Here is an 18,012-nt window from a genome sequence, read left to right on the forward strand (position 1 = left end):
TTGCCTATAATAATACACGCTATATAAAAACATCATAAAAATAACAACATTAGTGACTCCCTGTGGCTCAATTTTGGAAGCTAACACCTCAATATTTGGTTCATAGTTTGAAGTTTTTAATTTTATGCACATTTCAAATCGTCATTTTCGAGGCGTGCCACCAAAAATCCTTTAGCGTGCCACCTAGTGGCATAGGTTGCCGGGCGCTGGTGTAGCTCTTCATTTGAATGCTTCAATCACCAAATCCATGTGGAAGGCTGTATACATTGACGCCGACAATCCTATACAGGTTTCCAGTCTGCATATCAAGCTGGTGTCAGAGTTTAAATACTGAGGTGCCACGGTTGCAGTTTGACAGTTTTTCAGTGAACTTGGAATTCACAGGGGCATGGCGAGTTGCATTCATCAAACTTTGCGTGGAGATCAAGACTGTATTCGTCGTTTGTTCAACGCGTGCGCACTGCCTGTACTTCGGTATGGCTGTGAGACATGGCATCTTCCTAGGTTCCAAAGGTATCGACTTTTTAACTTTAAGAATATTGGAGAATATTCTGGCACTTACATCCTTTTAAGTTTCCGGTATTCAATATGTCTCCGCCGAATCACAGGGTATAGGTAAATCATTCTACAGTGACACGGATGGGTACGGCAAACGCGGCTTGCAGTTGTAGTGGTATTGTTTGCTAGCATTGAAACAGGCATTATCGCAAGCAATTCAATACACTCGCGAATCGCCTATGGTGCCACTATAGAATGATTTATCTATTCATTGGTAAATGAACACTCGAGTTGGTTATCGGACACGCCCCACGCGACATGAAGAGACCTTCACGTGGGTTGGCCATGTACTTCGGATACCGCCAGAGAGTGCGACACTCCATACCTCTATGACACAGCTTCAGCGATTACGTCACTGTGGCCACCATTTTTCACATTACAGTGGTGCTACAAAACTGACTTACGCGCTGCAGATCTTGCGTAGCGGGAAGCACGAGACGTGGCGATGTATCGAGAAAGTGACGTTGTCCTATTCCTCAATGCTAGGGATTACAATACCGGTATTTCATAACCGGTATCCCAATATATTACGATACTGAAATACCCGTTTTAAAAATCAGACAACACCGATATATTCAGTATTGAAAGTGGAAAAAAATGTATTATTTAACATACAAAGTTTACCAAGACTGTATTTTTTTTCGGGTTACGCGATGTCTGGTTTACTTGCGTTACCCTTCAACTTCCTTGGTGACTAGCAATGATACGTGCAAAGGTTGCGTAATACACTTGCATTAAAGGTAGGAAGGTACATACTTCTGTAATTTTAAATTTATTCAAATATTTTCGCTAGTCGCTCGCGGGTTTTAGAAGTTGTCCAGTGTATTTTTAGTACTTCGATATTATATCCGAAATCTCGGTTAAATACTGTTCGTTTGTATAATCATGAAGAAAGTGCCAATAGTTTAACTTTCTATTTATAAACACCCGAATCTCTACCATATCTTACCTCTATATAAAGTTTACATATTATAATATTATGTAGGTACATATTTAAATATTTTTGCTATAAAATATTAATATTTCAAAGAGATTTTTATATTATCTATATTTATTGGTAAATACTTTTTACCATATATTTCACAAATACCGATGTTTAATAGGAAATACCAAAATACCGGTATTGGTATTTTCATTCGGTATTGCAATCCCTAGCTGTAACGTAACAGGGTGAAGTAGTAATAATAGTTCACATGTAACATTTTGTAAAACTGACCGGAAGGGAACTCCGGAACCAGATAACTCCTAAATTGTTTTGGAACTGTAGGTACTAAATTTGGAACGGTGATCTAACCATTTCCGTATAAAAGGCTCGGAAATATTGACAAAAACCACGTGATTATTGATATGATTTGAGTAATTTCCCCACCTTCACCCGTTGAAACGATAAATGTCGGAACTAAGTAGAATACAGACTAATAGGTTGGTACTATAAATAGTGGTTTAATTATTGTCTAATTCATATATTTTATGACATGTTAATGACGCTGGTATCTGCCTACCTACTTTATGTTGTTCGAAATATAAAAAAATATAATTATAAGTTTTAACAAGTCAGCTGTAGTCGGTTTGATGTGTTTTTTGTGTTAGGGGAAATTCCCCTACTTTGAGTTCTTACACAGAGTAACGTTTATTTAGTACCGAACTACCTATCGATCGATTTCTCAAATGACCACTGTGAAGGTGTGGGGAAGGAGTGGTCTGTGTTTTGACCGAGAACACTGCGTCTATTGTACTGAACCGTTGACCTTTGGGGGGATGCCGGGACGAAGAATAAACATCCCTTCGAATTTGGCGGACGGACGTTTTATTGTGTCACGGTGACACGATGACAGCACGCCTTGGTGGCTATTATACGCGTAACAAATTTAGTAGGTGACATAATGGGGTGATACACGAATTGCGGCCTGGCAAAATACACTGCAATTATTATAATTTTTACACATCATATTAAATGCCAATTTGTCATAATCTTTTTTTAGTGGTTGTCATGTGAATATTTTGTGCTAACTATGTATATTACCTACTATAATTTTTATTTGTTTCATAATATGATAATGTGATGGTGTTGGGCATGGCCCCCACAAGCGGAGGGCTGACAGGGCTGTAGTCCGAGGACCCGGCGAAGGGGGTCGACCTGATAAGTGAGATAAATATACACCACAGATTTGCTTTAATGGGAAAAAAGTCGCCTGTGGTGCTATTGTACTTGAAGAGTGTTAACATTTTAAAATATCTAGTTGTGTGATGCAATTTTTGATTATTGTGTGTCGATATTCGACAATTCCATAATTCAAGTAGATTTATTGAACAACACAAAAAATACACCGAATACCCTTAATGTTACCTGAAACAACGTTTATAAAACGATTCTACTGTAGAGGGTCCTACTGCCTTTAACCGTAGCGATGGGTAGGTGGACACGCCAAAGATCCTGGCTTGGCGGGCCCGCTTCAAGATGTGGGGACCATGGTGTTGGGTTTAGGCTGTGCACACGATAGGCAGTATGTAGGCCAGGTGCTCATCGCTTGAATAAAAATGCGGAGTGTCTGAGTATGGGGAATGTGTACAGGGAATGGACGCTGCAGAGTTTCACGTCCATCCGTCGTTCCTCGCTATGCAGTGTGTGCTCCCTAGATATATGGCACTAATATTATATTCCCGTCCAATGCGTCTGATGGTGAGTATGATTCTTCGACTCTGCAAAAGGTCCAAAGAATAATATTCTGTACCTATACGAAAAGAAAAAGGAAATAGGTACATCTGTAATTACTATTTTTGAGGTTAAATATCATTTTTTTGGCTAAAATATTGATATTCTGTGTAACTTTGTAATCTTTGTATAAGAACTTCTATGTTTCTTTGTGAAAATTATTAGTTCAGCGGCACCCGTTCGATTTGTCATATTTTACCTTTATACCTACATAATCTTATAGTTACACCCACGGTGGCCGCGCGGGTTTAGCGTTGGACTATCACGCCGTGGGTATCAGGTTCGAACCGTGAGTCTGGCAAGTACACATACACGTACACACATTGTTTTTAAATTTGTGTGTGAGTCGGGGTATGTACCTAATAGGTTGAGCAAGTGGCTGACATCCATTTCTCGTAAAAAACAAAATACAAACCTCTACTCTGTGGAGGCCCATATGATCCTATTAGGATCGGACATGGTCGAAAAAAAAATCTTATAGTATGCACTATGAATAATCAGGCATACTTAAAAAGAAGACAAGGGTACGCGATGTGATAGAGGTCGCCAAGCAGATGAAATGGCAGTGGGGTGGACAGATGCCGTCATACAGTGGCACCCAAGGGGAACTAAATGCCCACAGGGATGCCCTAAAACTTACTGGATAGACCGTGGAAGCAAAGAACTAGGGACCGAAAAGAGTGGAGGGAGCTAGGAAGGCTTTCATCTAGCAGTGGATTGACGCCGGCTGAGAATGACTTAAAAGTTCAATTTATTTATGTAATTTCCATTTTCTTTACACACACATATTTGAATACTGAATGTTAAGATACTACAGAATAAAAATCTTACACTTCAGTTGAATGTATGAAAACTTTATTCAATAAATTAATAATTACACTCATATTGTATTATGACTTACTACATATATTATTTAAATAATGGAATCCCAATTTATAGCCATACCTACTTTACTATTTTTAATAATTTCATTACTTCTTGGTCCATACATGCACTCAATTTAGGAATCCATCTTATAAATTAGCAGAAGAATAAATAATTATTATGATAGACACAGAAATAGTATTACATTAATGGAGTATATAGACATGAACAGTAATGTTTATAATATAATAAGGCAGAAAGAAGATCTTTCAGATATGTGATATTTACAGTTTTAGTTACTTTTATGTTTCTACTGTTTCGTGAGAAATATAACAAATGTTGTTTTATTATCGTGAGAGTATTTTCAATGTGTTGGGTTCATTGTAGGTTCAAATTACTAATTGATTTGATTTGACGTTTGGTATAACACCACTTTTTCATTTATGGGGAGTTTGCAAACACTTCAAAACGTACCTAGTTAGAAAAAAAAACAATTTTCCATGTCGACATAGAGAAAAATAAACATATTAATGACATGATTGATTCATTATTTTTATTTCTAAATTATTAAAAAAAAATACTTTATAAAACGTTATGTTAATTAATTATAATATGTCTACAATGATTTTGATAGTGATATTTCATTTATTCACTATTACTATATGAAAAACAGTGCGGTCAAATAAATTGCTTTTATACATAAAAAACGTCATTAATTTGTGACTTTTTGTTTAATAAATAATTCATGAAAAATGTAAATGATACAAAGTTTATTTTCACAAAGAACTGAGAAAAATCAACGTAGAATTAATATGCAAATTAAAGCTACGTGAAAATTTCGGACTAACTCATGTTTTAATGATTTTGTATAAAAATAGAGTTTCATCACCTTCGAGGAAATTTACAAAAATTTTAAAAAGGAAAATTATTTATTCGTGTAAAAGAGTATTTCCAGCGCGTAATTTAATATAAAATTTTATTATAAATAATGTTTATTATCGTGGTGTATAAAAATACAGTAGTATAATCAATAAATAAATGCAAGACAATCAAAGAGTTTACGAGTTTTTCTTGAAACCATTTTTATTGGAGCTTTTAGTATATTTAGCACAGAGCTTGTTCCTATTCAGCATGCTCTTATAATAATCGTATTGCGACAATTATCAACTGTAAACTAGTATACATAAATCTGGTATAAGTTGCAGCAAACATAATAATGTATTTATAATTCAAACAAAATATTTGTTATACCAGAACAAGAAATATATTTTTTTGATGATACGTTCAATTCATGCCAAAAAAAATTTTTTTCGGTAAAAAAATATGTTTATCGATATGTTTCAGTTTTTCATCATTTGTATATTATAGATTGGGCTTTCAATAGCTTAAAATCATACTTAAATATAGGCTTTCAGGTGGAGTACAATTTCCACATTTTTTTTCGACATAGGAAAATGTTATGAATAATGAACATAATTTATTAGGTAAAAATACGTAGTTAATCAATTTGTAATATAAAATACATATACATTACATATACCTAAATACCTGCAATATAAAAGCTTCGAAATAGTCATCAGCCCTTGAAAGTTTCATAGTTTAAGAGTTTAAGGTATTATACAAATCATGGCCCCCACATCCTGAAGCGGGCCCCCAGGCTAGTATCTTTGGTGCCCCCCTACCTATTGCTAATTATAAAGTCAGTGTGAAGGTCTACAGTAGCGTTTTCCAAATTGTACACGGTAAAATTAATGTGTATATTTAGTGTTTTTTTGTATACTTTAATACATTCATTTGAATTATGGAGGTGTCGAGTATCAATACATTGGTAATTTAAAATAGTATCGTACAGCTAAATAATTTTAAATAATAACATTATTGAAGGAAAATAGTTAAAACTTTTTTTTACTCATAAAGAAAATTTTTGATGTGTTTTTATCCCGCTTATCTGGCCGACTTGCCACGCCGGGTCCCTCCTGAGCCCGGGCCCCCAGGCTAGAGCCCTGTCAGCCCCCCCTTTGTGTGGGCCATGATACAAAGTTTCAAAACATATTACCAACCTACATAATAATAATATGTACTTACTAGTTTTGTAAACTCTACTGTTTCTAGTTCATAATATTATAATATGGTGATCACTCACCATGGATGTGTGGAATGTAAAAATGATATTTTCACTTTTTCTTTTTATCGGGTAGTATAGTGAGGGTTACACGATTGAACAATGTAATATTTAGAGACTTAAGACATTTTCGTTCATATGCTTAGGTATGATATGTACCTACTCTGTTTTTCAAGATTTATATTATTGTTTATTTTTTATCAGATTATTATTTCTATATATTATTATAATTATATATTGTTTACTTTCCAGTGCGTTTCTCTATTTTTATTGAAATCACTCGGTACCTACTATTCAATCAGTATCATTTATCATATTTATTTTTATTGGTTTTACTTTTTTTCTTTATTTAAATATCAAGTTGTAAACGTTTTTATTGAATTAATTATCAGGCCTTTAAATAAAAAGATATAAATGTCTACAGTTTTAATTAGATAACATAGTTATTTAGTCATTTGAATCTTTTTATTTCTAAAATAGGAAATGTCTTATATTTTTATTAGAGGCACATAAGAACGGCCATAACCGTAAAAGTATTGGTGTTCATAAAATAGATAATCACACTAAGGGGTGCATTTCATTTTTGTAGGTGCGCCGGAGAGGTGCGGCCGGAAACGGATGGAAACTAAAAGCATCGAGCTAAAGAATACATTCTTAAACTGTGTCATCGTAAACGCGGTAATAATATAATACCTATGAAGTCACGTTATCTTACTGTTTTCCTACTGGCAAAGTAATCATTTTAACCGACCTAATTCCAAAACTATAGCCTATTAATCACCACTGGCATTCAAATTATTTGGCGCTACATATTACGATATATATTAGCATAGTTACGCAGTATTCCATTTTTGAAAAAAAAAATCATAAACACTTTGAATGTATTTGAAACTGTATTGGAATATGTGACAATGTAGAAAATATTATTATATTTAACCTTTCCAATGTTGGTTGCAGTGGGTCTATTCTATACTTATCGACCGCTAAAATAATAAAGTGATAAATATTATCAAACTTAGGGTAGGTTTGTATCAAAGTATTAGCACATATTGTAACAATTATAATAAGTGCTAATACTTTGATACACAACTACCCTATGTTTGATAATATTTATCACTTTAGCGGTCGATAAGTATAGAATAGACCCACTGGTATCAATCAAAATGATTAGTAGAATTGTAATAATACCTACATTTAAAATGGCGACTTTCAATATCGTTTTGAATTATTTCATAACATATGGAAAACTCATCGATTGACCGGTGATTTGTTTTTTTTAAATTTATTTTGCCAGAGTCCCGGGCCCTAGGGTAAATCTAGCCAGTGACGTCCCTAGACAAAATTCCGCCCTTGGGCAGGGCCATAATGCCGCCCCATTTTTTTATACAATATTTTTTATCATTCGTGCTCGTGTCATTTCTGGTCACCAAAGACGTCGAAGGACAAGGAAGTAAACTAGACATCGTGAACCCGACAAAAAATACAGTCATGTTAAACCTTTTATGTTAATTAATACATTTGGTTCCAACCAGTGAGCTGAGTTTTTTAAAAGAAATATATCTTCGTTATTAGGTAGGTACTCAGTTTAGGTCGCTATTTCTATACCAAACGATTTTCCTCAATTTGCCGCCCTTCTAGTAACTGCCGCCCCCAAGCGACGGCCAATCTGCCTACCCCCGCGGGACGTTACTGAATCTCCCCTTGCGTTCAGTTGACTCTCAGTTTATTCGGATAAATGATTAATAAACGATTAATTCAAAACAATTATGAAAATATTCATAGCTACGCAATTATAATTGTATTCTTACATTCCTATTCAATATTACTGCTCGTTTTGAATGTTTGTATAAAATAACAATCGCGCCAATTCACCCGTGAAAATATAACAATAATGGTAGATAGATCACTAAGCATTTTTTAGTACAGCCACCACAGGTACAAATTTAATGGAACTGTATAAATTCATATCCGCCTCGCCGCCTGGTAAAATGACTTCGATAAAATTGCCAGTGGACAATATTTATTTTTCATTGAAGCTGTAAGCATACTTATTCATTAAAATATACTGTATTATTATAAACACACTGACTCGTTTTTTGTTTTTTTCCCTACACAAATAAATTACAAACAATATAAGTATATACATAATTTGAAAACACTTCTGAGAAATATATATCTAATTAATAGAAAAAAATCTTTTTGAAAAAATACGACCCCCAGCAGGATTCGCGCCCACGTGCATTGACAACTATGCTATAGAAATCTGATCTAATTGCGACGAATTTTAACTAATGGTTCTTACTATAGGTACTCTTCGAAGCGCTTTATATTGGTTATATAAGTGTTTTCAAATGTATGTTCAATAAAAAGAATTTTGCACTCTTAAATCTTGTGAATTATTCGTTTGATTAAAAAAATAGTTGTATTGTTGTTTTTATTTAATAAAACGCAATTTTTATGTACTTTTAATCAAGAGATTAGGACCGGTTTCGTCCGCCTCAGAGGGACATTTTCAACATAAAAATACAAAAAATACATACAATAAAATTACATAAAAATTGCGTTTTATTAAATAAAAACAACAATACAATGCAGTTCCACCATGAATTGACAGTTAACAAAATAAAATAAATTAAAAAAAAAATGTTAATTACAAACAATATACTTATATAATATCATAACAGAAAATTAATAACGATTTTAAAGAATATCAGTTAACATAATACAACACTTTGATTATAGAAATAGAACATAGAAATAAATATATTATCTACTAGGTATGTCAATTTAATATTGGATAATATAAATTATTTATAACAAACTAGGTACACTGACTAATGACTAGGCAATTAGACGATTACACACAATATTCTCGAATATTTTCCCGTTCATACTAATAAACTCAAGAATTTTTTCGTTTTAAATTCACTTTCCTTGGCTTCAACGTTTTTATTAGGTCGTATTCTTGTTTGTCCGGTGGTTGTTTATCCAGTACAAATCTTTCAATCAATTTTTAAGTAACTTACCGACTAGTTAGACATTTGAAACTTTTAGAATAGGTATATCAGAACACGATGCCAATGCATTCTTTTAATACTTTTAGCCATCTTTAAGTAGAATTGAATTCATTTTCAGTTAATTCTGTTTTGTATAGAAAGTTATTTCAGAAAAATCCGTAAAAAGTAAAATACTATTACTGGTTGCTAAGGGGGTGGTCCTAGCAACTAAATTATTAATATATACGTGCGTTACTATGGAAATCAAAATGAAATGTCAAAATGACATTTCAGTATTTTATATTTATTCAGTATTTCTATCAAGTAAATTTTCAACAGAAAATTTAAAAACGTTATATATAAAAAGTTCTTTTTATCTTGTAATTATTAAAAATTAAAATTATACACGATATTTTTTGGTAATTGAGGGAAACACTTGTGATGATTTTCCATATTTTTTCAGGCTTAGAATATCTGTCTCGAATTACGTTCCAATTTCGAATTCTGCAATGAAACAGTTTGAATGATCGATATATTTGATTATTTTTGTGACGTCATAGTTCCTTTTTTAAACAATGAAGTGAAAGTATTTTTGGCACATCGGACCATAGGTATTCGATCGCCTATCGTTACTATTATAAGCACTTATGAACTTTTTGGCTGAATCGTAAACACTCCTTGCAGGGTGATAGGCTGTTCGTCACTTAGTCTTCATATCATGAGGACGTCGTCAGATCGCCTGTCTGGAGGGTCGACAAGGGTGTAGTGCTGGAGTTTCATGCCGCCCCAGAAACTTCCGAAGGCTTCCGCGCATGGTGTGACGACGGCCTGGGCGCAGGACTTGGTGCAAGTCCTGCAAGCGGCGCAGCTAATCTTGAGGACCCGCATGCATGGAGCGACGCACCAGATGTGCTGAATAAGGAAGAAAAAAATGAAACACAATTTGTCAATATAAAGCTAGGGTGAATGAATATTTGTATGGGGATGTTTTCACCATGAAGTCAAATATTCACAGGGGTATATCGATGCACACATCCGTTACACTAATAATAAAATTGGAGTGTTTACCCGTTTGTTCGGTTATAACCAGGGAATACAAACATGAGAGAAGTGGGCTACCTTATAGGTGTGGTCAGTGAACACAACATTAATGGGAACTGGCTTACCCTACGGGATGTGGTCAGTAGTATAATATGGTATGCTTCTCGACTGTAGAAAAATATGGGATATACGTTATTTTCAATAGATACGTCTATCTCGTAATACGCAGAAAAGTTTATCACGTAATCAATATTTGAGGAGAGCCGGCGTGCTTTGTGTCTAAAATAATAAAGCGAAACCTGCTTCAAAACTGCTACCACACTCCGTAGGGTAAGCCAGTTCCCATTAATTTTGTGTACCCTGGGTGTGGCTGTAAGAAGGTACGATTCTTGAATATGGAGAAATATGGAATAAACTTAAACATGTGTTAAAAATAAGTTCTTTTCAATACTTAAGTTATTAAAGTTTGTCACTTAAAACGAAACGCGCATTCAATATTGGTAATAGGTTCGCCATTGACTCATAAATTGAAACTGCCTTAAAAGTCCCGCCTTATTTTTATCTTAGAGGGCATCCATAGACTGAAACCGTGTGGCATACTAAACTTATGATTTCTGTTCATGAAAATATATTTCCACTAAGTTTGTAAGTGTAATGTATAAACGAATATGATCAGATGATTATAATAATAAATACTTTGTCAAAATATATTTCCATGAACAGAAATCATGTAGTATGAATGGCACACGGTTCTAAATCGCATACGGTTTAAGTCTATGAATGGCCTCTTATTAAAGTGTTATAACTCAAAAATTACTAGACCAATATTGTTAAAACTTGCACTGCTTATAATTGCTAAATTGTTGGTGGTACTATAAATTTAGTAGACTTTTATCTCGATTCTCGATATCTTGAAAGAAACTTCTCGAAAATAGCCCACTTGCACGATGAATATAACAATATGAGGTGAGAAACCATCGTATCGTATAATCCTATAATCGATGCAATTTCAAATATCGAATTCGGTTCGATTGCTTACGTTTCACAACGTTTTTATTAGCTCGTATTTTGTCCGATGGTTGTTTGACCAGTACAAATCTTGCGATCGATTTTTAACTAACTTCCCGACTAGCTAGACATTTGAAACTTTTAGAATATATCAGAACACCATGCCAATGCATTCTTTTAATAGCCGTCTTTAAGCAGAATTGAATTCATTTTCAGTTAATTCTGTTTTGTATGAAAAGTTAATTCGGAAGAAATCCGTAATCCAATCCACTATTATTGGTTGGTAAGGGGGTGGTCCTAGCAACTAAATTAATAATATATACGTGCGTTACTATGGATATCAAAATGACATTTCAGAATTCTATATTTGTTTGTTTGTTTGTTGCAAAATAGCGAAAAAATGATTTGTTGACAATTGCCTTATTTGTCCTAAATTATTAATACATAGAATTATCAAGTTTATATGATTCAACAGACAATTTAAAAACGTGGTATATAAAAAGTTCTTTACGTCTTGTAATTATTAAAATAATTAAGTTAGTGTTAGACAGTGTTAAATTGTAACGTTAAAAAATAGATACAATTATAAAACGTGTGATATTCATTCACATGCAAACTTTAATTAAGTATGTAGTTATTAGAAGTACCTACTTCTAGTATATTAGTAATTAGAATTAGTGCAAAAGATAATGTACTAATAATATTATGTAATTAGTATCATTGAATGCACTGAAAGCTAATGTGATAACGCTGATAACAAACTATTGAAATGCTTTTTCCTGATTAAAATATTGTGACAGGTGTGGTCTCCGCTGACACGGTTAAAATTATTATTATCGGAATCCAACACTCAAATAAATTGTAAGTAGATTGCAAAAAGTTTAATCAATTAAGTAAACCTTATATAAGTTTGTTCTCGATTAAAACAGTTTTTCAAATTATAGTTTCCATAATAATTGTTGTTTGGTTACCCTTTCTTGTTATTTTTATGTTTGTACATTCTCAGATAAGTGGAACATAGTTTAATGTACTTCATCCTGATACACATTGCACTAAAGTAGATTATATTATTTATGCCACAATGATTGATGTTATAATTTATTTATGTTTAGGAGTTTAGGTACACCTAACCTACCATCTTTATGACCGTATAATATTATCCCGTAGACTCCATTTTGTTTATTTGAAAAATTGACACATTATTTCAGAAATAGTTAATATAGAATAGAATATAGAAATAGATAATAGGAAATAAAAACTTGATCCTGGTACACAAATAAAATATTTTATTAATAAGCCATTCTCTGTGTTTTTGTGTTCTAGGAGTAATCACTGTTTACATCTTCATCAAATTTCATCATTCATCAAACATTCATCAATCAGCAAAAATTTACAAAGCGAAAGAAGATGTATGATAATTGATAAATTTCAATGATAATACACGTACAGAATTTTATTGTATAGTTATTTTTGGTGTAATTTTTGACTAACAAAAGAAAAACAGCTATTAATCCAATATGGCAAGGGGTTGCATGTTAATTGAGTGCCACAAAAGGGCATCGCGATTATATTATATTCATAATGTTATGATGTGTAGGTACCGATAACTAAAAAATTGAAATGGATTTATGTATGAATACAAAAAAATGGATACCTACCCTTAATTTTACGTTGGTAATTTGGGAAACACTGCTATAGATAGAGCATAACAATTCCTTTAACCTTGGCGATAGAAGCTAAGATAGCTGCCAAAGATTCAGGCCTGTGGGGCCATGATGTAGGTACCTATGTTTAATTATGTTTTTGTTGAAATTAAAAAATAATAATAACGACTATAGTGCCAAAAAATGTGTAAAACAATCCATAAAATGTACAGATGTAAACACGCTCGATATATTAATATATATATTTTTAATACAGTATATTATAATATACATTATATTATACAATACGTTAAAAGAGAAAAGAAAACATATTATTGCAGAGAAAGAAATAGTTAATAACAATTTTACAGAAAAACGCTCTTTAGATAAAGATTTTAATGATAGAATACCCAGAATATTGTTGGAAATCTATACTTGAATGCGAAAGCTGTTCCAGATGATGTCTGTGTGTAAAAAACTGTTATGGCACGAGATTTATTAGAGAATTGTATACAAGAATGATTTATTTTATTAAAAAATCTGAAAAAATTACATTATGAATTGCTTGTATTTTTGGAAATGTAAATATTTTGTGAAAAAAATCTGTTGAGAATAACAATAAATCACTGCGTGAAAAATTGTTCAACAAAATTAAGCCTCACACTAGTAATGTGTTCGTACAACGAATTTTTCTATCCATTTTGAAGTTGTTAGAATTCGATCAAATCCTTTATATTGGGATAACAAAAATAGTAGTTATATCAAGAGAACAAAAGGGCGAAAAATGTCAAAACATAAATGTCAACTTACACACATTACAACATAAGAGGGCACTTCCGTATCGCGTGATTCTAGATCGTTATGAAGTGGAGCTTTTCTACGATCGCTTATCAGTGTTTTAATCATATTTCTTTATGGTACTTACCTACATATGAGTAACAGGTGAGAAACTTAGTAATTTCATGATATATTTTATTAATTGTTCATGATACATAATAATGTACATGATATTTACAATGTACATGATACACAAGACCCGAAAGACCTCCAAGGTAGAATGCAAGAACTCGCGGACGTCAGTCAAACGGTCGGTCTAAAGATAAATGTCTCAAAGACAAAAGTGATGAGGAACTGTTTTTCGGACCCTGCGATTATCTGTATTTCTGGCACCCAACTCGAGCAAGTCAGCAGCTACGTCTATCTCGGACAGCAGGTGTCCACGATGAAATTGCTCGAAGAACAAACTGGGATGGAGTGCTTTCGGACGTCTGAATAGTATCTTCAAGAGTGACCTACCATTATGTCTTAAGCGTAGGGTGTTAAACCAATGTGTGCTACCCGTGCTCACGTATGGCTGCGAGACGTGGACCCTCAACACGAGAGATGTCCAAAGGCTAAGAGTCACACAGCGAGGCATGGAGAGGTGCATGTTGGGCATCACGCGAAAGGACCGTAAAAGAAACGAATGGGTTAGAAAGCAGACAAGAGTACGCGATGTAATAGACGTTGCCAAACAGCTGAAATGGAGATGGGCGGGGCACATTGCTCGCCGAAAGGACGGCCGCTGGACAAATGCCGTCATCCAATGGTACCCAAGGGGTACGAAACGGCCACAGGGTCGCCCTAAAAGCCGCTGGATTGACGAACTGGTAAAGTTCGGCGGAAATACGTGGCAGCGAACGACACAGGACCGAGAGAGTTGGAGAAAGCTTGGGGAGGCCTTCATCCAGCAGTGGATTGACCCCGGCTGATGATGATGACAAGATACATGATTACGTTAAATATCGATTAAAAATAGGAACGACTTCTAATTCAACAAGTCTATATTTGAAGAGTATAAATAAGATAAAAGTGTAATACATAATTATAAATACTTTTAGTACACGGAGAACCAAAATTCATATCTATAAAACGCTACTTCGTTTCGTTTCGAAAACTATGGTATAGGTATATTGGTGGACGAGTTTTCCATTCTGACATGTTTTTTAAAAGGTATTTGTAAAATCTAAATTTACCATTACATTTTCACTATTGTGCGAAATGGCTGAAATACAAAAAAGGTCATTACCTCAAATGCCAGGCAAGCAAATGTCAATCCAAGGCAAAGAGCGGCGCAAGGGGCGACCAGAACGGAGAGAAAGATGTAGCAGCAGTTCCTTGAAAGCCGAAAGCAGTGGTTGCTCAGCGTCCATGCACACTCTGGACTGCGGACTCCATCTGGTTCACCAATCACATCGTTCCACCTCACCTGGAAATTGACATTTTCGGAATATTGCTTTATGGCTCTTTAATAACATAATGTTTTTTCGTTATTGGTACAAAATACAGACTGTCTCGCAATCGCAATTTACAATAATATAACAATTGACAATAAACTATATTACAATAATTCTATAAATTTTGTTAAAATTAAAGAATTAAGTACTGTAGTGTAGGTATAAATAGATTCTTGAAAATACGTTCAATTATAAATACACGTGTATGTTAGAAACATGAAATATTATTATCGTTGTTAATATTGTGTTTCAGATTTTGTATAATTACAAAGTAGTTATAATAATATGTCATTATTTTACGCCCACGATAGCCAAGTGGTAACGTGTCTACGTTATTTTTCAATGTATGTTTGGAGTCAGTGTATTGACTTAATAGGTTGAGAAAGTGTATCCATTTCTTGTTGAAACAAAATACGAATAGTTAAAACCTCCACTCTATAATATGAACCAGTGATTGAACATGGTGATGATAAGGTTTTATTAGGATATTAAATTATTGTTTTCAAATATTTATCTGTTTAATTCGTTGTCTTCGTGTCGCTTAATGTTCAAGATTATATTTCCTTATAAATTGAAATTCATGTCCAAGTTTTGTCTCTTCAGCGATTCCTTTATTCCACTATCTGGATAGCTGAACATATTAAGAGATCAGCAGAGTCTTTCACTTGGTCGGACTATGATGTAGGCAACTTTTTTTCTTTCGAGTTGGTTCTTGGTATCAAATTATTGTTTTCTCTGCGGGTATGTGGTATCAGAATTCTATGGAGATATATTTCAGTGAGCTGGTTTTTCAAGTTTATATCTTTTCTTCTGAACATATGTTTTCGACCTCTTTGCCATCCATAGAATCATTAGCATGTATCCCAAACACCACATCTCAAAAACATCAAGCTGCAATGTATACTTAATCAAAGCTATGCATGGATATAATTGAATGACTCAAACCATCATATTGTCTCAAATATTTACAATGCAAAAAGATGTTCGAAAAGGACACATACTATCGCCTAAACCTTTTAACGAAAAACACAGTTTATTCGTGAATACGGAAACACTAAAATTATTGTAAAATCCGAACATCAAGTGACTGCACTTCTTAAACGTATAAATGTTGAAAACAGAGTCTTGAGTCTGGAGAGGAATCAACTCACAAATAAATTAATGATAACAGAAAAAGATCATAACGGTCAATTATGTAATAATAGTCTCGTAATGCCATAATCAAAATGGATCAAAATTCGCCTGATTAAGACTGTGATTTTTTCTCTATATTTTATAGACTTAATCTATTAATTTAGTACATTTTTTTAAAATTTCATAGATACTATAATATGTACTTATTTTTCAACATATTTAATATACCTATGTATATCTACATGTTTAGATTAATAAGGATACTAGAGACAATTATTGATACACCAAGAAATGAGTGCACTTTTTAAATAATAATTTTATGCGTTACAAATATAATAATAATATTAAACTGTATTTTTTTACAATTAATTCACATAAACAGATTTCTAAAAATATTTGGTGAATACGTATTGTAACGTTTAAATTAATTTACAGAAAATGGTCATACTTTGTTCTCATTGTGTCATCAACCCCTGAGTTATTTAAAAAATACGCTTATATTAATTGATAACAGAACAAAGAAAATTTGATGTTAAAAACGTTATAAATATCTTTAAAAAAAAGAAAATATTTTAAAATAATTGAGGGAAACGGCGATAATGTTATGCAAAATAAACATAGCGTGATACAAATTTGATTTTCTAAATACCACCATGCTAAGAATATTTAATTATACGTCATTTAATAATAAATGTTACTTTAATGATCCTTTTGCAAGCGAGTGGCGTGTTAAAATAATAAAGTTTAAAATGTCTGAAATTGGACTGCAATATAATTCAATACACGATTTTAATGCGAATAAAATAAGATTATGAAAAGTAGATTTTTAAATAATCATTCCATAGACAAATAAAAGAAAGAGTATACTATTACTATTCATCGGATGGAAGAATTATCGTAAATCTCTGCTTTGGAATGGCATTACAATATTATAAAACACATTGACTTTAGATACAGTTATGAGTAGTAACTGACTACCGATCAAGTTGTAAACAAAAGTTTTGACAGGTATCTACTTATTAAGGATATTTCACATTTAATGGAGTACTTCATATAAATTTTGTTACCTGTAGATGTTGGTTCAAATTATTTGGATCACGATCTTCCAAATCAACGACGGCACTTCCGGGTTTCGACATATTGTTTACTTTTCACCGTTTTACTTAGACGTGTTTATTTTCAAAAAAGTTTTTGTAATTCTGTGAATGAAATATTACTTTTAATAATTAATATAATAGCAATTCAACAATGTTTAAAACAATTCTTACTTAACTCAATTTAATATAACAAGGTAAACTAATTTAAAAACTTAATGTTATGGTAAAAGATATGAAATGAATTGTTTACAGTAACTTCAGTTTAAGTATGATGAACAAAATATTGTCTTTATAAAACAGTTAAAACGTCGTATTAAAGTATACAAGTTGTAAATAACTCTAATTTATGATATTAAAATAATAAGTTGATTAAGGTATGTTAATTATGAGATAAATCTATAAAAATATGTTTGTTTTATTGAGTTTGTAATCTTTTTACGTTGTTCCGGGATATATATGATTTTAAGTAGAATTTCTACATGTCCGGCCGATGTAATATTTACAGAGCGACTGTTTTCGTTAAGTGCTTGGCTTTGTAAGCGCCGCGACGTCCAAGCTGA

General features: G+C 32.9%; 1 protein-coding gene across 1 annotated transcript; it reads right to left on the bottom strand.

The window, feature by feature from the left end:
• Window positions 1-9,964: 9,964 nt before the first annotated feature.
• On the bottom strand, window positions 9,965-17,532 carry LOC147072429 (caveolin-2-like). The gene is made up of 3 exons (XM_085947317.1): window positions 17,423-17,532; window positions 15,014-15,193; window positions 9,965-10,165 (listed from the first exon to the last, which is right to left on the bottom strand). Exons 1-3 carry the CDS (start codon window positions 17,492-17,494, stop codon window positions 9,965-9,967), a joined length of 453 nt encoding a protein of 150 aa, XP_085803443.1. The 5' UTR covers window positions 17,495-17,532.
• Window positions 17,533-18,012: the final 480 nt, after the last annotated feature.

The sequence above is a fragment of the Rhyacophila brunnea genome, unplaced genomic scaffold (genome assembly GCF_057557595.1).
Source record: "Rhyacophila brunnea isolate RB1 unplaced genomic scaffold, BYU_Rbru_1.0 scaffold_2, whole genome shotgun sequence".
NCBI classification, from domain to species: Eukaryota; Metazoa; Arthropoda; class Insecta; order Trichoptera; family Rhyacophilidae; genus Rhyacophila; species Rhyacophila brunnea.